Below are 22,659 nucleotides of genomic sequence, written 5' to 3' on the forward strand. Positions count from 1 at the left end.
GAAAATTAAAAAGAAAAAAAAAGGCCTGAGTCTTGCCTCAGAAATCTCTGGCAGTGACTTGTAAACAGGCTTCCCACCAGCCTCCCCACAGCTTCTCAGAGGCTGGGCAGGCCTTGACTCACCTGTCAGGGAATAATCAGGAGCCAAGTAGTGCTCAGAGAATCCCCCCTTACAGGCTGTGTGCTGTGGGCCGAGCACCTACAGGTCTCCATGTCCGTTTAGGCCATGCGTAAGAGGACTGTGCCCTGCAGCCCACCTGAGCCATCTTCTGCAGAGCCCTGGGCACCAGGCCCCTGAGGCCTCAGGCCCCCATGACTTACCTCGTTGATGAAGGAGTGGGCTCCCTGTGGGCTGAGCAGCAGGATGGCGCGGCGAAGCGTGTCCCGGTAGCGATTCAGCTCCTCTGTCTTCATCGTGGTGAAGAGGCTGGTGAATACGTGGCTAATGTTCTTGTCCACCTTTTGTAAAGAGACGTCAAGGCCCAGCCGTGAGGCCTGGTCCAGAAAGCTTTGAAGCCCACGGATATCTGAGCAGTGGAAGAAGAGGAGGAGGAGAAAAATCATCTTTAAGTGGGAATGCACCAGGGAGGGTGTCTAACTCCAACACGTTCCACCCCTGCAGGCCACCACGAAAAATGAGGGTCCAAGTCGGCCTCAGTGATTCCCCTAAACAGAGGTTGGAGGACCCAGCGTAGACCCAGCAGCGCTCACCAGTGTCCAGCCCTGGCTGACTGTCTCCCCCCACAGGTTAGATGCCATCCAACAGGTTCTATGGCCAGAAAGTGCCCTTGATTCATGACAAGCTCTCTTTCTTTCTCTATATGGGCCCAATCACAGCCATTCTGGCCTTCAGCCACATTTGCTGGCGGTCCCTGGCCCTAACATCCCCATTCCCCTTCGCCTCCCTCTGCTCCCAACATGAGGGTCCTTGACCAACCATGGCCAGTTGAGGCCCCTGACTGGAGCGGGCCTGGCCTCAGCAGATAGGCAGTGAAAGCCCTCAGTCCCTGCACCAATCCTGCCAATGCACAGCCTGCACCACAGCACCCCAGCCCTGAGGCGTGGGACCCCGTCTGGCTTCAGGGACCTGATTTTCCTTGATGAAACATTCCTCCTGCCTGTTTCCAGCTGGAGTGACTCTCACTCCAGGTCCAGTCAGAAGCCCACATCCTGACTGGATCAGGGATGAGCAGGGGGTTCAAGGAGGTACAGAGAGCCCATCCTGGCATGTTGGTGATCACTGGGAGAGAGGCCTGTTGGCACAAACCACCCAGGGATGGAAGATTCAACAAGAAGGGACCTGGAAGCCAATATAGTTGCACTGCACACCGCTACAAATCTATCCTTGTGAGGCCTGAGGGTGCTAAAGTTTTTTCAACCAGTGCCCAAATCATCTCTTAGCAGCAGCCTTATAGAAGCCATTTGGCTTTCCCAAAAAGAGACATGCCCAGGAACAGAGGCAGGCAGGTCTGAGAGTGAGACACGGTCCTGACGATGTCATTTTCAGCCCCTGGGTGCATGTGAGGCTAAAGCCTGTTTCTCCCGAACTTTCCAGTTCCATGAGCCAGTGAATGCCTTTGCTTGCCTAAGGTGGGTCATGTGCAGCCCAGAGTCTCAATCCACAGGCCATTTTTTCGCAGCCTGGGATGTTTCTTGCATCTGGCCCATCCTTGCATTCCACCTCCCATAAGCAAGACCCGTGCCTGAGTCACACCCTCCAAAGAACACTCTAGGTCTGCCCAGACCCACAAGCTGCACTGTCCCCATGCCCTGGGATGCCCACAGGCACGGCCTGTCCCATGCAGTCACAAGATCAAAATCCAAATAAACAGTGTAAGTTCAACCAGGTTTTGTTCCCAACCTGTCCCTCTGCAAAACTCTCTCTGTACTCATTTTGCAAACTTCCTGGTCTACACTCATGCCAAGTGCCATGCAAGCTGCTGCAGGAGTCCCAGGCTCCCTGTTGTGCCAAGAGGACAGGCTCACCACTAAGCATAGTCCCAGCTGGACTGTGTGACAGGATCCATCATGGGGAACCAAGCAGCGCGAGGGAGGAGAGCAGAGCACCACGGCCATCGTAATGAGGGTGCTGGGGGCTGTGCACAGGGCCCCCCTTACCACTACAGAGGGAAAGCCCTAGACTAGGGCCTCAGCACCTGCCAGGAACCCCGACACTTAGGACTCAGTACAGTCTCTGAAGCCCTCAGGCAAATCACTATCCCCTTTGAGCCTGAGGGGCTCTCTGTAAAATGGGATGAAAATAGCCAACTACCATTTTCCTGGGACTCTGAAGAACCACACTTCCTGTGCGGGCCACCTGCTTGTGTCTCAGGAGCCTGCACCTGGGAGTACAGGGAGCCCACCTCCTGGTGGTGCATGGGGAGGGCACAGCAGCATACAAATGAGAACTGGGGGCCCTCTAGAGATGGCAAATGCATGATCACCCAACCATGACCTCAGCCGGCCCCTTGTCCATCAGCAGCCTGGTCCCTGGAGCACAGCCATGTGCCCAAACCCACTGGCTTCACAAAACACAAGGGTCTTGGTGTTGCTCTGCCCACTGTGTCAGACAGGAAGGAGAGCCAGCCCCAGGGCTGAGATGAAGTGGCCAGCACAGGGCTCCCCCAAAGTGAAGAAAGGTAGCCAACTGAGGACAATATTGTGCCTTACACCTGCCCAGTGCTCCAGGCCCCCAACACACAAGCCCCAGGCTGTCAATACCCTTGGGGTTCCCAGAGAGGCAACTCAGTCTCCATCAGTCTGTTCAGGGCCATGGGGATCTGTAGCTCCCAAGCTTCTTGAAAGAAAAGGTGAAGAAGATAAAGACCTCTTCTTAACCAATCAGAGGGAGTAGCAGGGCAAGTGTGCAGAGATGGCTCAGGAGCCCCAACCAGAAACACCAGCGCTGGTGTCAGCCCCAGTCCTGCCCTCTCTGGAGCACAGGACAATGCAAATCTGTCCATCATAAGCTGGAGGACATCTAGCACCCAGCGGCCACCCACACCAAAACCAGCAGTGGGCAGCTGTGCTGGGCACATAACAGCCTTCCATGGGTGCCAATGAGGGTTTCCCCCTGGATCTGGGCTGTACATAACACAACCTCTAGCCATATATGGCCATTAAAACTTCAATTAATTGAAGAGAAACACAATTACATGCTCAGCTCCTCAGGTGCACTAGCCACATTTCAAGTACTCAACAGCCACATCTGGCTGGTGGCTACCATGTTGGACAACACAGTTATAGCTCATATGAGATGGATCATCACAGAAAGTCCTATTGCCTGGTACTGCCTGGAGAAACCACCTTTAACCAGTGTGGTGTAAACGATATTCCTAAATATGGGAGACTGGCTGCCTTCAGGCCCCTGGCAAAGGCTCCTAATCCCAGGCTTTTTGTTCTCTCACTGTGAGGCCTCCTCCAGCTCCAGCTCCAGCTCCGGCCTCGGCCAAGTGACCCGCTTTGACTATGGGACAGCAGTAAACTTGACGCAAACAGAGGTTTGAAAAAGTGTTTGTGCATTTCCATTTCCACTCTTGAACCATGCCACCACCATAAGAACATCTCCAGGCCAGCTGCTGGAGGAATGTGGAGACACATAGAGGAGAGTCAGGCAGGCACCCAGGCAGCCATCCCCAGCTGCAAGCCAGCTGAACTCAGATGCACAAGCAAACCCAGAGCGAAACTGCCCAGTTGACCTATAGACTTATAAAAAATAATAAGTGACTACTGTTCTAAGCCACTAAGTTTTGGGACGGTTTGTTTCCCAGCAGTAACAAACTGACAGATCAAGGTCATTGGATGCATTGTATCTGGTATATCTTATGAAAACATTAAGTGAAAGAGCAACGCCTTTACCTTAAAAAACGGCCCTGTCACAGCTTACCTGTGGCACTGTCCACACGGGGCTGAGTGCTAGTCAGCCCCAGGGCAAAGACACATGTCCACAGGCAGCTTCTGCAGCCCTGTCTCTTCCTTAGAACACCAGTGGTCCTCACTGCCCATGGTCTTGGCTGTGACACAGATCCGAGCACAGCTGCAGGACAGGCATGAAGGTGGGATCCTGAGACCTGTCATTTACAAGCTTCTGCTCCTTCCAGCACCTTCTAAGGCCACTGCAAGTCTTTAAAATGGCAGAGACTGGCCATGTCTACAGAGCATACCTTTCTGCATGTCTATATAAGCATGTGTACCATGAAGGCTTGCATGAGTCCATGAGTATGGTAGGAACACCCATGTGGCCCCAGGGACCTTATGCCTCATGCCAGCATGGCCAGTCCTCTCAGGCTGGGGGAAAAATCTCCTTCAGTCCCTTCCCTGAGCTCCCTCTACCTAAAGCCATCTCAACCCACAGGACTGTTTTATTTCTTCAGGGAATAGGAGATGCCATGGGCAAGTAGCAACTGTCTTGGCACCCATGAGTACACAAGAACATGCACATGGGAGGACATAAGTCGTCAGAGCTCCTCTGCACCTCCCACTGCTGCATTTCTGGCTTCTATTCCAGCAGCCCCTAATGGGACTGAGGGTTTATGATCCATCAGAGAGAGTTTAAGCTCCTTGCCAGCAGTGGCTCCTCACACCTGAAATCAGTGGTGCTGGCTGAAGCCAGTGTTTCTGAGGGACGGCAGCCCCTGGCTACCACCGCCTGCTCCAGTTGGCTGACAAGGTCAACTCTCAGCCTCCTTTCCCTGAAGCTTCTGTCCAGCTGCACCTGGAGTGGGGCTGGAGGCAGAGTAACAGTGGGGAGCCCAAGCCCGTGCTGCAGCCCTCCTGCCACTCTCCAGGAATGGGGCCACAGAAGCCCACTTCTCCCACAAAGTCCTTTTCTCCCTGCAAGAAACCAAATTTGTAATGCCACCCTACCCCATCCCCCCAAAAAACCTGAATGTCTGCTGCTGCTGCTGCTCACACAGAGAGAACTCCCCAAGCAGGTAGACAATGAACAGAGCTGGGGCTTCCCCCACTGGGCCACACAGTTAGCGCCCCTTCCCCAGAATCCTTTGGCTCCCACAGAGCTCTGGACTTTGTCCCAGGGCCTCCCCAGCAAGCTCCCTGTACACACTGGCCAGCCCCATCCACCATCACCAATGCAGCTTCCACCAACCACAAGCACCTCCACCCGCCCCTGGCGAAGGTTGCTGACTGAGGCCTTGTCAGGCCTCACATCAACCTGATCCAGAACGGGCATGAGAAAGCCAATAGCCACCAGGTCTCCAGGCACCCAGGAGAGGCATGGACTCTGGAAAAGGCCACTGGACACTGCAGGGACAGGGAGGAGCTCCCTAGAGAGGAGTCCTGCACCTTAGAGAAAGGAGGCCGCTCGGGGAACATGGGCCAGTCCACTCCTGCAAGGAATGCAAGGTGACGGTGCCCAGGTCAGGCCTTGACATTGCCTCTCTGCCTGCCAGCCTCGCTGCACCCTCTTTGGGCTCTCAGGGGCCCCATCACCAGGCCTTCCCAATACCCAAGCCTGCCAGAGTCCTGCCACCACCCACCCTTTCGTTCTTCCCCCAGTACTCACTGAGCACTCTGTGTCTGTCTCTCCCCGGGTACAGGAAAACAAAACTGAATGAACCCCTGGGGTTCTTGTATCACAGAACTTAACATTTCAGAGGCTGAGAACAAGCCAGAACAAATCAATAGCAGGATAGACAAGGAGATAATTTCCAACAGTGAGAAGAGCCCCAAAGAAAATAAATGCTGGATGGGAGGGGACTTCAGGGTGGTATAGGAAAGACCCTGCCTTGGTGAGGAGAAGAAGCTCTGGAAACCCCTAGGAAGAACATTCCAGGAGAGGGGAACAACACACAGAAAGTTCCAGAATGAAGCATCTTTGACATCAAATGAAGAAGATCCTTGCTCGCCCCATGACAAGGCTGGACTGTGGAACTGCCAGGAAAGGAAGCTGAGGGTCAGTGGGCACCAGGGACCACCCATGGGGAGGAGAGGACACAGGTCCCTCCCTGCCTCCACACCAGCTTTCTTACACCTGGCCCTGCTTGCCCAGCACATCCTGGCCACTCGCCCCCTCACCCTGCCTCAGGCTCCACGACTCTGCTCTAAAGCTCCTGCCAAAGTCATCAACAAACGGGGGCCCTCCTCAGTCTTTGTCTTCCACGGTTCTCCAGCATCCAGCCTGCAGCCCTGCCTAATGCCCTCTCCCTCTGGGCTTGCAGGCACAATGATATGCCCCTCTGCTCCCACCCGCTCCCCTTCTCCTCCCTCACATGCTCCCAGTCACACTCCCACTAGTCCTAAGCTTCCCCCGGTACCACCTGCCATGTCTGTTCTCACGTGTCTGAGAACAGCATCACCACACATGTGCTAACGAAGCCCACATCCTGGACTAGCGGAGGCCTTTCAACTTCTCTCCTAAACATTTCCCGAGTTCCTCTCCCTTCTCAGGTTCAGCACTATCACCTCCTCCCTAGGACTCATGCAACAGTGTCCCGCAGGGTCCCCTGACCCTAGCATCTGCCCTCTAATACATTCCACAAGAATTTTCTCTCTTGAGATCATATCTGCTCACAATACAGCCCTCCTCTAAACCTTCAACAAATAACACAATTTATGTAAGAGTTGACAAGAAATTAATATCCTCAAAAGCAACAGTCAATCAAGTTGCAAACAAAAAGTCTTCTAGAGACTTCATTATTGTGCACAAAATAGACTCCAGACATTTTGGGTACCTAAGTTAAGACTGTGGTCCTAATAGCATTTTTTTGAGACAGAGTCTCGCTTTTGTTGCCCAGGCTGGAATGCAGTGGCGTGATCTCAGCTCACTGCAACCTCCACCTCCCAGATTCAAGCGATTCTCCTGCCTCAGCCTCCAGAGTAGCTGGGATTACAGACGCCTGCCACCACGCCTGGCTCATTTTTGTATTTTTTGTAGAGAACGGGTTTCACCATGCCTAACAGCATTTTCTATTTGTTTTTATATTCATCACCTGCCTCCACCATGACCTCCTCAAACCATGTACCTTGGGCTCCAGAAAAAGAAGCTCTTTGCCCACTCCTGGACATCCTCCATACACACACACACACACACACACACACACACACACATACACACACACCCTCCCTCTCTCCACTGGGGTGCTCCCAATTTGAAATTTACAGAGCCCTACTCCTCCATCAAGACCCAATTCAAACTTCCCCTCTGAGGCCATCTCAGGTCCTCAAGTTGAAATTCATGCCTCCTTCAAATTTAATAATATTAAATAATATTAATAACATTAAATCATAATATATGGGTAACAGGAAATAGGCCTCCCTCATTTATGTTCTTTATCAAACCCCAAGGCTTGGTGCCTAGAACAGAGTCAGAAACAGTAAAAGTTTATGGAATCAAGTTGAACCACAGCGGGAACCTGCCTGAAGCCCGGCGTGACTTCAGCAGCCACACCATGACCACGTATCCGGTGGAGACAAAGCCCTACTTGGTAAGGAACTGATGTTAGGAAAATAATTTTTTCAAAATCTAAGGTTATAACTGTGACTATCCCTCCACTCCCTCTGAAAAAAATCATATAGTCACTGGGTATTTTTAATACCTTCTTTCTGAAAAGTAATTGAAGCGAAAGAAGGCATTTCAAATTGCTTCCCCTACTATTTTCAATTTCTGAGAAAGGCCCAGGCACTGAGAGTACTTATAGAGAATATTTTACCATCTGTAATGTATATATATATATATATGAAGGCTGCCACCTCACACCCAGAAGAAGTTCACAGTTAAAAGTGTTTTTGGCTTATTGGCAAATTTTCCAAAGGCTGAGACACAACTTTGATTCCATAGACTTTTTTTTTTTTACTTCTTTCCTATCTGAGCCCCCAAAGATACGCTTTGAATTTCTTCCCAGATGTAGTTTACCCATAATTCAAGTTCATTTCTAAGAACCCTGCCCAGCCTCCTCTCCTCTTTCATTGCACATTCCCCTCCCACCACCAGCTCCTAATGTCACCATAGTTGTTGCAAGCGGAGCAGATGTGATGGCAGCAGGGTCTGCCATTTCCAAGAGAACCCAAAGAACTACCTGCTGTGGCTACAATCATAGGGGATACCCTTGCCCTCTGCCCGCCGGAATCCATCTGGAGCCTCACCTCCCCACACCTCACACCTTGGCTTCTCAGCTATGCATTTCCTCTTCCTCCCTTCCCACCCTCTTCCTTCCTTCCTCATATATTTCCTGAGCACTGTCCTGGGCCAGGCCCTATGCTTGGTTCCAGAGCAGCAGAATTTTAAAACTTCACAGCCCTGTCCTGGAGGAGCTCTGGGTCCTGAGGGTAAGACTGATGCTGACCCTGAAGAAAGGAGTGGCTCCCTTCTGCCACTTACTGAGCACCTCCTATTACCAGAATGTGTTCCATTTGCAGACAATATTTCATAAATAAATGAATTCCCTGCAATCGATCCATGTAGGTGACTCTCTGTGGAAGTCAGTGGGGCACCAAGCAGGTCCAGGGGCAATTCAGCAAAGGTATGGCACATCCAGCAGCTGTTGGTAAAATTGGAAGCAGGCCTCCCCCATCGTGAGGTGACAAGGTCCCCCAGAGCCTAGGCAAGGGCTGCGTTCAGGTGAGTAGAATGATGGAGTCCCGCCAGCTTCAGCAGCACAGGGCTACTGCTCTAAGTCTTCTTGCCCAAGGTCTCATCTGAGAGAGTCTTGTCTGGGAGGGAGGCCTCCCCTGTCCCCATCACAATCCCAGCTCCCCAGACAACAGTCATGGCAGGCCTGGCCCTGAGGTCCTCCAGAGTGACATCCCATCCCTCATCCCAAAAAGCTCCACCCTCTGTATTAACCATATCATTTTCCCAAAGATACGCACTTATTTATTTTATTTAACTTTTATTTTAGTTTCAGCGTGTACCATATGGAACCAAAAAAGCCCGAAGAGCCAAGACAATCCTAAGCAAAAAGAACAAAGCTGGAGGCATCACATACTTGACTTCAAACTATACTATCAGGCCACAGTAACCAAAACAGCATGGTGCTGGTACAAAAATAGACACATAAACCAATGGAACAGAAAAAAGGGCCCAGAAATAAAGCTGCACACATACAACCATCTGATCTTCAACAAAGTTGACAAAAACAAGCAATGGGGAAAGGACTCCCTATTCACTAAGTGGGGCTGGGGTAACTAGCTAGCCATATGCAGAAGATTAAAATTGGACCCCTTCCATCTTTTACCTGTTGATGCTTTGACATCTGGGGCCTTGCTTACCCTGGAAGGCCTGTCTCTCCCTGGGTTAGTAAACAACTTGCTCCAGAGCATGCCATTTATCTGCAAACCAACCAATCCAGAGCCCAGAACACTGACCACATTTTATATTGGGATCTCACACTCAGGGCCACTATACACTTGTCCTAATCACCCCAGAGCCAGGTACCAGACAACCGGGGACACCTCTATGCCCCAGAGCCCACTGGGCTTACTCCCACCAGCCAATCCTAAGCCCACCTACTCTGCCTCACCTGTTCCTCCCCATGGAAAGCACAGCCGACTCTTGCCCATAGTTTCCCCCCTCCTCCTTTCTGCTTCCCTGTGGGACCCGCTGGCAAGGCAGGCCCTCTTTTCTGGGAATCTGCAAGTATAACAAACAATCTTTTCAATGGTAGTCATCTCCTAATCTATTGGCCTTGCTATATCTAAATCATAATAAAACCTGTACTAAAACTCCTGTGCTCCTTGCAGCACTCTGCAATAGCCAAGACAGGGAATCAGCCTAGGTGTTCACCAGCCGATAGATGGATGAAGAAAACATGGTGTACATGCACAATGCAATGCTCTTCAGCCTTTGAAAAGAAGGAAGTCCTGTCATTTGCAACAATGTGTATGAGCCTGGAGCAGATTATGCTAAGTGAAATAAACCAAACCCAGAAAGACAAATACTGCATGATGTCACTTATAAGTGGAATGTGAAAAAGTTTAACTCAGAAATAGAGAATAGAAAGGTGGTTACCAGAAGCTGGGGAGATGTTGGTCAAAGGAGGTGAAATTTCAATTAGACAAGAGAAGTTCAAGTGATCTATTGTATAAATGTTGACTATGGTTAATAACAATATATTGCATATTTGAAAATTCATAAAAGACTCGATTTTAAGTGTTCTCACCACAAAAAAATAAGCATGTGAGATAACGCATATGTTGATTACCTTGATTTAGCCATTCCACAATGTATGCATATATCAAAACATGTTGTATATTATAAAAACATATACAACTTTTACTTGTCAAAAAAAAAAAGAAAAACACTATCTTCCTTGGTGGTCTGAGATTCAGAGATTAGGAAAAGGCACAGAGAAGCAGCCCCATTGCCCTGCTCCCCCAGGGGTGCACAGAATAAGCACAAGCCTGGGTTCACTATCTGGGTGATCCTGGGCAACCACCTCTCTGAGCCCATTTCCTCACCAGCAAAGCAGAGCCAACCCCATCTTCCTCCTAGGAGGCCTTAGATCCTTCAGCAAGGGGCATACATCACAGCTGGTACAGTGCAAAATAGATGTTCGGTGGCTGTCAGCTCCCTTCCAACCTTCTCATCAGCGCAGGGAACGCCCCCAAAAGGGCTCCCAAATGAGCAAATCATCTCTCTTGTTCTAGAGTCTCATCAAGAAGGGAGGTGCCATCCTGACAATCGGGTGACACAATAGAAAACTAAAAAGGTCATCTCTCCCTTCTGTGATAATGGAAATTCCAAAGTTGTAAAGTGGCTTGAAGGGGAAGGTCTGTCATTGAAAACTCTTTGAGAAAGGAAACAAGTTTCTGCCTCTAATAAGGGCTGATAGTACCCAGGAGCCTTCTGCTCAGACAGGTTTCAGAACCAGCCACAGAACCACATAAGGGCAGATTCAGGAAAGGGAATGGGTGGTCTGGATGACTCCGTATGGGCACGTTCACATGGTGTGTTCACATGTGTGCTGTTTCAGACACAGGGACCTTGAATGAGCAGTACCCACACCCCCTGCCTGGGGCACTGACAATGGAAGGCTTCGGCTGATCCAACCACGTTCCAGTTTCCCACCAAGCTCTACTCCTTTCCATTTAAAAAACAAACACAGGGAAAAACATTTTAAATAATCAGGCTGGAAGATCGAGATTAAAAACAATTTAAAATAAACGTCTACTCTGGCACTTTGGAAAAAACATACCACGCTGCATTAAGTGCTTTGAATTAAGTAAATTATGCCAAGTAACTAATTTACATAATTATCAAGATTTGCATTTTACACATGTTATGATGAAAATGGGTTTATAAAATAATTCTTCACCAACTTCTGTTCCAAGTTGGGTTCCAGTATTTGGATAAAATTCCGCGGTGTTTATCTGCTACTGTCTTTCATGTTTCAAATCTCTGGCTCCTTCAATATTTTCTTTTAATCTGGCAGGTCCCTTATTCCCACTGCAATAAATAGTCCCTTTGATTTGCAATTCCCTTCCATCAACTGAGTGAGATCATATTTTTAAGGAATCCATAACATGCTAATGATTTTTAGAATTTTCACAAATAAAGTTTGATTTTCCTGTCACCTTTCACTTACGAGGTATTTGGTAATGGTTTTAGCAGTTCTTCCTCTATGATTTGCAGGGATGGTTTTCAGAGTCCTGCTGCTTTGATGCCATTTTTTCAGGATGAGGAATTGACATGGCATTTCCCCACAAGCTTCTTTCCTGCATCAACAGGCCCCTCGGGGCAGGAGCAAGACCCCAGCTGAAGGCGCCCAGCGGGAGGCTCACCTCCAGCCCTCGGGTGCTTGGTGCTTCGTTTCTTTTCTCCCTCTCTGCGGCTTGTGAGGAAGGCTAACCATACCATGAAAGATGAAAAAACTGAAGGCCAGAGAAGTTGAGCTCCTCCTTCAGAACACAGAGGAATGACCCACATCATTGCTTTGAGGGAGCTCTGGGTATTTTTCTGGATTCCTCTTTCATTTAAGTAGAGAAGCAAATCTAGAGAAGTAATTTCCAAGTGTTTGTCCAAACAGCCACATGTGAATTTCCAGGGGCTCCAAAGCTGATGCCTTTGGATTTGTTAATGCCACAGCCAGATGACCATCTCTCCATGGTATGGCCAAACCAATGATGGCATAATCGTAACAGCATGTTACAGACTGAATGTGCTCCCCGAAAATTCATGTGTTAAAATCCTAACCCTCAATATGATGGTATTAGAAGAGGGGGTCTTGGGAGGTAATTAGGGTCATAAGGGCAGAGACCTCCTGATTGGAATTCGTGGCCTTATAAGAAAAAAAGAGACTCGAGATCTTTTTCTCTCCACCAGGTGTGCACACTGAGAGAAGATGGCCAACTGCAAACCAGGAAGAGTGCCCTCACGAGACATCAGATCCAGCACCTTGATCTTGGACTTCTCAGCCTCCAGACTGTGAAAATTAAATGTGTTGTTTAAGCCCCCCAGCATGAGGTATCTTGTTAATGCAGCCCAAGCTGACTAGAACACAGCACGTCTTATCCAGGTCTGACTTCTAGCCAGGCATTGTGTGAAGTAATTTGCATATACTGTCTCATTTAATCCCCATGACACCCTCATGTCTTGCCCGAGTTTATCCAGCCTAGGAAGGGGCTCAGATCCAGGGCCTCTGACTCCAGAGCCAGAGCTCTTTAGCCTTATTCACCAAAAAGCTGAAGTCACCTGGGAAGGGATGAGAAGGAGGCAGGTTTGCAAACCCCATCATGTTTGCAATGGTCTGGTTTGTGATGCTGAGGTAGGTGCCTGGCACACACATTTCATCTGAGCCTTAGCACCCGTAGGGAATTACCAGAGTATGCCCATTTCACAGATAAGTCACTGGCTCAGAACAGAGCTTGGATCCAACCCTGGATCTGTCTACTATAAGGGGCTCTGCTCTCTGTGCACCAAGACATGGAAACTTCCATCCCCACCTCAGACCTATCTAGTGGCCACTGCAGGCATACAGAGCTCCAGAGAGACCGTGCAGCAGGCTGGTCAAATGCTGGAGTTTGGCATTTAAGAATGGCAAGAGGAAAACATGATGCATGCCGTTACCAGCTGTTAATTTGCAATCAGTATTAATAAGTGACATTACAAAGTGAAATGTAGCATCTTCATTAGTTCTGTAAATTATCACTCTGAGTAAAGCCCATTCTACTAGAAAGAGCAGCCCCAACCGAGTTAACTTGGAAGCAACCTGGGCTGAGTTCCACCTCTGCAGACCTGTCTGAGGGCCACCCAGGGGCTGTCTCCCACCCACCCAATGGGACCTCCTGATCCCTAGGACCAGCAGTGTCTCGGGATCTGCCCTGGTGGGGAATGTGTGTGGGGCTGCCCTGGTCACTGCCCACAATTCCCACTCTCTCAGTGTCAGGGCGATGGGACTGCCCCACACTATCTCACCCACTCAGGCTAGCTCCAAGCCTATGTCTGGTGCCCAACCAGGCCATGCCCTATCGTGGGTACTAGACAGAAGGATCAGACCCTGTCCCCAACTTCAAGGAGCCCAACAGGAAACAGACAGAAAACAGTGTTTGAGGATGTACTAGGAACAGCAGGGAGTGCACGAGAAGGGGTTTGTTTCCCCAGACAGAGGGAAGGTCTCAAGAAAGCCTTCAGACAGTGGGGAGTTGGAACTTGCAGGACAAAGAGGCATTTTCTGCATGGACAAGACAGAGAGTATTCCAGACCGAGAGGATGTCAGGATCAAAGGCCTCATGGAACCCAACAGCCCAGCTGTAGACCTGTGTGTGGTTCTGTTTGGGTATGAGGGGTGTGGGGCCTTGTGTGCCCACAGAAGGATAGTCACAGTGGCATTTCTGGACAGGAGGGATGCCAGGAAACCCTGAGATCAGGGCCTAGGGCCCAGCCATGCCAAGCCCACCACTCCTGCCCACTGCCTCCTGTCTCTGAGGCAGAGAAAGGATGACAGCAATGGAGACACTGCAGTGGAGTGAGCCCTGAAGCCCTGCTCTGCGCCCGAGAGCCCCCACAGCTGGAGCAGATGCTGCCTAGCTCTCAGGGAGGCCACTTCAAGGCAGGGCTGTGGCTCCCCTGTGGGAGAAACAGCCTGGGCTTTGGGGCCTGTCACAGGGGAGGTGGACTCATGGGTAGCCATCTCTGGCCTGGGCATGGCTCTTAAGCTCCCTGAGCCTCAGCCACTGCCTCTAAATTGGGCAGAGTGAGGCTGTCTAGGGGTAGGACCACTGTGAGGGGCACACAGAAGGACAGACATGAAGCACCTGGGATGGAGCCCGTGTGAGGGGCAGGCTGCTCAGAAGAGCAGCCCATCCTCTCCAGTGCAGCTGCCACCCCTCACCCGCCTGTGCCTTGCCAGCGCTGACAGGGAGGCTTCTGCCTTCACAGCTTTCCACTGACCTCATGACAAGTGTTCCTTAAATTGTGTATTTAATTTACATAATTACTTTCTGATATTTACTCGGGTTTAATTTGTTTCCTTGGGAACCTGTCTTTGAAGGGACAGTGGCAACCAGAGCCAGAAGTGAAGCCACAGCAAGGGGCCCACAGATGCCAACACCCCTCATTGTGGGCCTCCTGATGCCACTTCTACAGAGGGACCTCACTCTGCCTGAGCTCCAGGGTGCCACAGAGCTTCCCGTGCCTGAGCCCAGTGGGTGCCAGGTCAGGTGGCATCTGGGACTCCACCCCAGGCCTGAGTTTGGGTGCAAAGGAAGGCCTCCCTGACTGACACATTCACTCACACACACACGCTCAGGTATTCCAACTCACCAGTGTTCACACTCACCTGCACTCACACACACTCAGTGGGCTGCAGCCCATCCTACCACCTTGCCAGAGCCTATTGTTAAATTTTCAGCAATTTGCAAGCCAGTTATTAAACATAGCCAGTATGGATTAAATTATATAAACCTATAATTAAACAAATTATGTTAACAAACAAAATTGGTAAATACACAAAGTTCATCATTCCCTAATTATTTTGCTGCATTTTACTATTATCTGCACTCTTGAGGCTATTAATGTCTATCCTATCTGAAACACCAGAAATAATGGGTGTCATTGCTTCCCAATTCCATGTCTAGGGACATCATGCTGCTCAAGATGGGCCTGGTGGTCAGCAGAGGCCGGGAGCTCTGCAAGAACAGCGTGGTGACACGGCTGGATACCCGAGCCCAGGCAGCCAGGCCATGCTAGGAGCAACACAGGTGGCCCAGGGCCTCTGCAACCCCACAGAGCCCCGCCAACAAAACATGCCTGCTAAGCCCCCAAATTAAAGCTACATCTATATTATTTAAGAGGCAGGATCTGCAGGCCTAATGGGGCTGCCTACCCATCTATCACAAACTCTTTACCTCCTGCCAGAATCTCTTGGGCCAGATTACAAATGGGATGTAGGCTGGGGGCCGGGGAGGCAGGGTATTATCTTAAAATATAATTTGAATTTTCCTTCCAAAATACCATCCTCGGGCTGATCCATCACATGCCACACCCGCCCAGGCCTGGCACAAACACGGACTGGATGGTGGAGCCATCCATCACAGGCCGCCGGAAGGCCCTGGAAATGCCAGAGTTGCTCTTGGGCTCCGAGGAAGGTGCAGACAACTGGACTAATAGTATGATCAATGCCAGTGGGGTGGGGCTGCAACCATGGGAAACGGCTTCCCAGACCAACACTGTCCCCTCTCCTCCCAAGGGTAGATGTCCTTCCTGCCAGGAACGCTGGGCCAGGGGAGTAGGGAAGTGAGCCCCCATTTATGGCTTATGAAGCCCCTTCTTTGCACTGTCCCACACTCTCCCCTTCATTTCCTCCTCACAGCAAGCCTACGAGAGCAGGATTTTCATTCCTGCTTTACAGAGGAAAAAACTGGGGCCTAGAGAGCTTCAGGCACTCTAGTAACAAGGGCTGAGCCAGGAGGTCTGATTCTGTCCAGCTCTGCTGCCTTCAGGAGAGTGATACAACAGAATGTCAAGCCCCAGGGACCACAGTCCACACCCTGGTCTCCAGAAGGGCCCCCGGCTTCTTGAGCAACCTCCATATCCAAGGGGGTCCATCCCAGCAGGAGCAGGTGTCTCCAGAGAGTGGCCGCAGATCCTGGGAATCTTTCTCACCACTGCATACTCCCAGGTCCAAGCATGGAGCCTGGCATGCAATAGCAGCTCAGAGAAGTCACGTGGAAAAAATGTTCAAATTAATTACAGAAATGCAATTTCTCGTCCAGGAGTAGAAGCTCGAATCCAACAGGAGCCCACTGGGTTGATGCAGAAGCCCACACCTGAGCTAGGCTGTGCAAACTGAAGAGGAGGAATTGACAGAGCTGCCATCGTGAGCTGGGCAAGAGCACACACCTCTGCTTGCTGCCACCTCTCCAGGAGCAAAACCGGGGGACACCCCGGCAGTGCACCCAGCACTGTACCAAGCCCCACGCACTCCCCGTCTCATTTACTCACCCCAGCAACCCCAGGAGGGCAAGTCGATTATTATCCCCACTTTACAGATAGCAAAATTGAGTCTTGGAGAGGTGAGTGCCAATGCCACAATTCAAGTCCAAGTCAGTCTGACTCCAAAGCCCCTACCCTGAGTCTTTCTGATATTTAGGAACATGCCTCCTATACAGAAGCCCCTCATTATTGTTAGCCCCCTTCTCCTTCCAGAAAATCCAATAATCAAAAATAAATCCACACTCCGCCAGATGTCCTCTGCCCAGGCCAGCACCATGGGCTATATGGTTTGCTGAAGGCTGGGGAAGGCCCTCTGGTGGCCCTGGGTCTGTGCAGCCCCTGCCTGCAGCCAATAGCTGGGTGACCACTTTGGCTGGCTGTTGATGGCCAACCTGCCATTCTTCAAGATGTCAACCACACAGCCTCTGCCCGGGACACCAAATGGGCTCTTTCCTAACCCACAGCTGCCTTTTTATTTTTTTAACCAACTTTGCAAGAGCAACTGAAAAGGCAGATTCGGATTCTGAGTCAGAGTTTTCATTTCAATTATAGTGATTTCCAGTTTAGAGGGAAATGAACACCCCAGAAAGCATTTAGAGTTAATCCTACCATTCTGGAATAGCAATAAAACTTCCTGAGGAATAAAATATGAGCAGTTCATCACAAGCCCTGTCACCAGGATAAAGGGGAGATCCAGTCGTCTGTTGGTTAGCACAGGTTCCTGGGCCAATCAGAGGTGTCAGAAGCTCTAGTGGAGGTCCCCCATTCTCGTCTCCACTCCCCTGCCTTTTTCACTGAATATATACATCAGCCCCAAATGAGGGGACAGGTTAATAGTCCTCAGGACTCTCTAGTGGGTGTAGGGGAATAGGGAGGGCAGGAGGGAGGAAAGTCATGAATCTCTAGCCGGTGCTGGGCTGTGTGCTTGCCTCCAGGAAGCTCTGAAAATCCACTGGCAGGATGCAGGCCTGAGGAGGATGGGAAGGCAGGGAAACCTCTAAGAAACAGGATGGGTGCAAGGCCACCATGCCTGCTGATGGGGAGGACAAAGCCCCCAGACATCCAAGGCAAGTTCCAGTCTGCAATCTGACCTTCCTAGCTGAGCACTGTCCAGCAAGCAGTCTGGAGAAGGAGTCAGACGTAGAGACAGCTGCAACAAGCTGCAAAAATCGGAATTCCATCCACATGTATATGGTAGGAGAGCCCAAAAGAATGCCTGGCCTCTAGGGAAGGTGTGAGCAAGGGGAGAGGAGAGGGGCAGCAGATGCATGCACAGCTTGTTGCCTGCCCAGCACATCCCTCTTCTTCTGGAAACAGCTCCCTGCTCTTGTCTGGGGGAACGACTCCTTATCCTGCTCCAATCCGATTTTATAGCTCTAGTGGGTGCTTCCATCCATGCACCCTATCCCCCAGGCACTGGCCATAGCTCATTAGTCCAGAAGAGGTCACATGATTCAGGCCCATCCTGTCAGAGTCCTTCCCTGATTTTTTTCAAACTGTAACTAAGAGAAGAGGGATGGCCCTCTAGACAAAGCTGGTAGGAGACTCAGGAGGTGAGAGCTGCCATGTTTCTTGTCCAATGGGGGAAGCTGGGGTGAGGGAATTGACCGATATACAGGTGAAGAAACCAAAGGGCCACATTTGAGTCCCTGGTTTGACAAAGCCAGAGGCTCAGACGGCCCCCAGCACTTTAATTAAGGTAGCTCAAGGTGAGTTTCTGTCACCCATTGCCAAAAGAGAACCACAAGGGCAAAAGCACAGAAGCAAGAAATGTGTGACTTGTGATTAATGGTGCTATGTGGCAGCAGATGGGGAAGGGAATGTCAGAAGAGACATCTAGAACCAAGTCATGCCCAGGTGATCTCACGTCTCAAAGGCCAGCATGATGGGTCTGTACCCTCAGATAGGAGGGAAATCCTAAAGTTGTGGAAGGACATAAACAGGGCTGGGCCAACAGAAGTGGTCTGGAAAGAACAGTGGACAAGAGTGGGAGGTGTGGCAACAGACCAGGCAAGAGAGGATGACGGGCAGACTCCAAGGGGAGGGGCATCAGGAGTGAATGAGGATGAAGGAGAAGAGGCACTCAGGGGAAGAGTGAACAAGCTGACTGTCTGGATAGAGACAGGGGAAGAAAGGGGAGGCTAGGATGGCTTGGAGGCTTCCAAACAGGACCTCCGGAAGCATGAAGGTGGCAATAGTGAATCCATGAAACAGAGAAGGAGGAACAAGCTTAGGATGAAAGCTATGAGTTCTGATGGGAGCTTGTTTACTGTGGGGTGTTGAAGCACATCTTAATCAGATGCTTGAAAACTTGAGTCCATACATGATCAGGACTACAGATGTAATTTGCTGTGTCCTCATCACAGAAGAACAACTGAAGCCACAAATGTGAATGTTGGCCCAGGAAGAGATACAGAGCAAGACAGAATGAGGGCTAAGGACATGGCATGAGACCCAGAAGGCAAATGCCCCTCAAGCAGGAAAAGGGGGCATTTCCAGTAAGCAGGGTGGCCAAGACCACTGGGTACTCGGAGGGCTCAAGGGTGATGAGCTCAAAATGGTGCTGCCTGTGCCATGCATGATGGCGAGGCCCCCAGAGAACTTCTAGTGGAGTGACAAATGGAGAAATGTAAAGAAGGGCTTGTATGCCATGCTCAACCTTTTGTCTCCCTAAACATGTCTCTCCTCCAGGTGCTCACCAGCAGGACCCCTCCCATGGACAGCTTGGAATTAGGGGTATTTCCCAGTAACCTAAGTTCTTAGGCCACCTCTGTGGGCCCCATGGAAGAAAGCAGATGGAAGGTCCAGGGAGTGACAGTGAGGTTACCCTAGGGACAATCCTCCCAAATTATAAATGCAAGTTGACAGCCAATAGTCAGTGAAGGTGTTGTCAGCACCCTCTCCATCATTATCCAAAATATAGGAGATAGCAGCCTCCTCGGGACTGTCCATAAGCGTGGCTGCCTGGGCTCTGGCTCCAGCTGCTCCCACAGGTGAGCTGTGGTCTCCCTGAAAGGATGTTGGGCCCCTGGAGCATGGGACCAGCACAGCCTAGATAGTAAACAAGAGGATTTTCATAAACAGCATGAATTCTCAGGATTTTCTGCTGTGTCATTTCATGCCAGACTTGTCCCCCCAACGCAGTGCTTCTGCCCTGACACAGTCCTGCTCATAAGCCTCCAGGGCTCCGGGTCCATGGAAGAATTACCATTCATCGGCCTGAGACTAAGCACCCTGACAGAGGGGAAGGGCCTGGCCCTGGGAGTCAGACAGCCCTGGCCCCAGTCTTGGCTTCACCACCCATCAACTAAGGTGCCTCTCACCTCTCTGCACCTTCGTCTCCCTACCAATGAAAACATTGATTACAATTAAAAGGGGAAATGTATCTCCATTACAGGGTTATTGTGAGAATTAAAGGTCAGGTATTTGTGGAGGTGCCCAGTGAATTGCAGCTACGATGACCATCATCAGAAATTACTCACTCACCTACTAAGCCACTGGAAGCAGCTGATGTGCCCCCTGCCTGTCCTGGTTTTCACCAGCACCCTGACTCCTGACCTTTCCAAATTCTCTCTGCTCTGTAGGACTCAGCTCCAACCCCACTTGAAAGGGCTCCCAAACCAAAAGAAGCACCTGCGTGAGGTCACAGAGGTACCACAGAGATGGGAAATTATTCAAAGAGGCAATTTGGGAGGCCATGGGACGAATCAGGAGATGCCGAAACATGGCTGAGAGGTTTGTGTGACCAATGGGAAGCAAAATATGAGCAGACGTCCCCAGTCAGACTGTGCACCTTGAGACAGAGTCTGGGTGATCCCACACTATCCAATGTGGCAGCCACGAGCCACAGGGGGCTTCTGAGCATTTGAAACGAGGCGGAATCAACTGACATCGGCTGTAAGTGTAAAGTCGAGGTTGAATTTCAAAGCCTTAGTACGAAACAAAGAATGCAAAATATTTCATTAATTATCTTTTTTTCTTTTTTTTTTTTTTGAGACAGTCTCGCTCTGTCACCCAGGCTGGAGTGCAGTGGCGCGATCTCGGCTCACTGCAAGCTCCACCTTCCGGGTTCACACCATTCTCCTGCCTCAGCCTCCGGAGTAGCTGGGACCACAGGTGCCCGCGACCATGCCCGGCTAATTTTTTTGTCTTTTTGGTAGAGACGGGGTTTCACCGTGTTAGCCAGGATGGTCTCAATCTCCTGACCTCGTGATCCGCCTGCCTCAGCCTCCCATTAATTATTTTTATATTAATTATATGTTGAAATGACAATAATCGGCTAAAAGAAATATACTAAATTAATGTCACCTTTTTCTTTTTACTTTTTAAATTTTACATTACATATGTGGTTCACACTATACAGTCATGCACCACAAAATGACATTTCAGTTAACCATGAACATGGTAATCCCAAAGGTTATAATGGAGCTGAAAAACTTCTATTGCCTGGTGATATCATAGCCACAGTAACATCATTATCTTTTCTATATTTGTTTAGATACACAAATACTTGCCACTGTGTTACAGCTGCCTACAGTATTCAGTACAGTAACATGCTGTGCAGGTTTGTAGCCTAGGAGCAATAGGCTATCCCATATAGTCTAGGTGTATAGGTGGCTGTACCCTCTAGGTCTGTGTAAGTATACAGTAAGTACAACAATGAGCCCACCTAAGACACACTTCTCATTAAGCAATGCACAACTATATTTCTGTTAGAGCTGGGACAGAGCCTTGTCTGTGCCACAGGACACAGCTTCGCTCAGCATGCCTGCTTATCATTCATAGGACAGAGGCAGGGGGCACAGGGCTAAGTCAGCCTGGGTTCAACACTGGACTCCACCCCTTAGCAACCATTTGGCAATGAACAATTTTAACCTCTCTCTGCCTTTGTTCCTCATCTGCAAAATGGAGATGATAACAAAGCCAACCTCAGAGGATTCTTATGAGAATTAAATCTACATTCAAAGCAGGTAGAATAGTACCTAGCATGTGGTAAGAGCTGAACTAGCTCTATCACCACCCCCATCATTATCATCACCTTTATCATCACCTTCACCATCACCTTCATCATCACCACCATCATCATCACCACCTCCACCTACCACCATCATCATAACCATCAACATCACCACCATCAACACCAGCATCATCATTATCATCATCATCATCGTGTGAGCCAAAGCACACGTGTCCATGCCATACCTCCAGAACACCAAGCCCTCAACTGGGGGATTCAGCCAGGATGGGTCTGATTTCTACACAAAGGAGCCACCCATAGATATGTATGCTATGCTTGGTCTTGCCAAAGCCACAGCTGAGTCCTAAGGCATCCTGCAAATGTTCACTGTGTGCCTGTCCTCCCTCCTGCTGCATGCAACTCACCAAAGCACAAATTTCATTTCAACTATGTAGAATTCCCAGTTCAGTTCAGATCACCTATTCTGCCCCTCCCCTCCCAGCTGCCATGCCTCCTGCAGACCAACTAGCTAGCATCGCCACTCTGGAGTAACTCTTTAGGACCAATGACATCAAGAGTTTGCGCAATTATGCCAACAAAAAGAAAGTTCACTATGTACTTTCTGGCATTCAGAGTGGAAGGGAAGAAGGAGGCATGGTCAACAAAGGGTCAGGAGGCTGAATGGCCAGAAGCCAGCAACCTGCTGGTGGTCACCATTTTCAGACCCAGGTGCCTTGCCCCGACATGCTAAGCAGAAAGAAGCTCATCATCAGCAACCCCCAGTGCCACAGGAAGAAGGCCGCAGCATGTGCTGAGGGCCTATGATGTGCCAGGAACCATGTGCTCCCTCATATAGCCCTTGCAAGAGTCCTTCCAGGGGAGAATAATAACCCCATTTTTATAGATCAGTAGCCTAAGGCTCAAAGAGGTGAAGTGACTTGCCCAGGGTCACACAGGGTATAAGCGGTAAAGCAGGGAATGGAGTCTAGGAGACTCCAGCCCAAAAGCTGTTCTCTTAAAACGGTATAGCCCACTGTCCGAGCACATGCTCAGCATGCTGGAAACAAAGCATCCTTATTATTAGAGGCCAAAATCCTGCCTTGATCTCTCAACATCTGTTTGGGTGCTCCCCTAAATACTCAAGAACGAGGGTGTTCTTGTGAAAAAGTGTTTACCCAGCTGGCTCTCAGGAAAGCTGTGCATTGTCTCAGGACTCCCACCTCTCAGCTGATAGCACCAGCAACAGCAGACAGGCTACATGATGTGAAACTCCCACACCCTGGCCGCCCAACCCCGGTGACCCAAAGAACTAA

The 22,659-nt window shown here is 50.1% G+C and overlaps 1 protein-coding gene across 2 annotated transcripts in view; it reads right to left on the reverse strand.

Moving 5' to 3' along the window:
- The window catches only part of GRID1 (glutamate ionotropic receptor delta type subunit 1), a 783,733-nt gene that overhangs the window by 557,737 nt on the left and 203,337 nt on the right, over nucleotides 1-22,659 (reverse strand). For both annotated transcript variants that reach the window (XM_030797641.1, XM_003278586.4), the window contains exon 4: nucleotides 321-526. In XM_030797641.1, coding sequence (XP_030653501.1) covers nucleotides 321-526 — 206 coding nt within the window. The remainder of the gene's footprint in view (nucleotides 1-320; nucleotides 527-22,659) is intronic.

The sequence above is a fragment of the Nomascus leucogenys genome, chromosome 18 (assembly GCF_006542625.1).
Source record: "Nomascus leucogenys isolate Asia chromosome 18, Asia_NLE_v1, whole genome shotgun sequence".
NCBI classification, from domain to species: Eukaryota; Metazoa; Chordata; class Mammalia; order Primates; family Hylobatidae; genus Nomascus; species Nomascus leucogenys.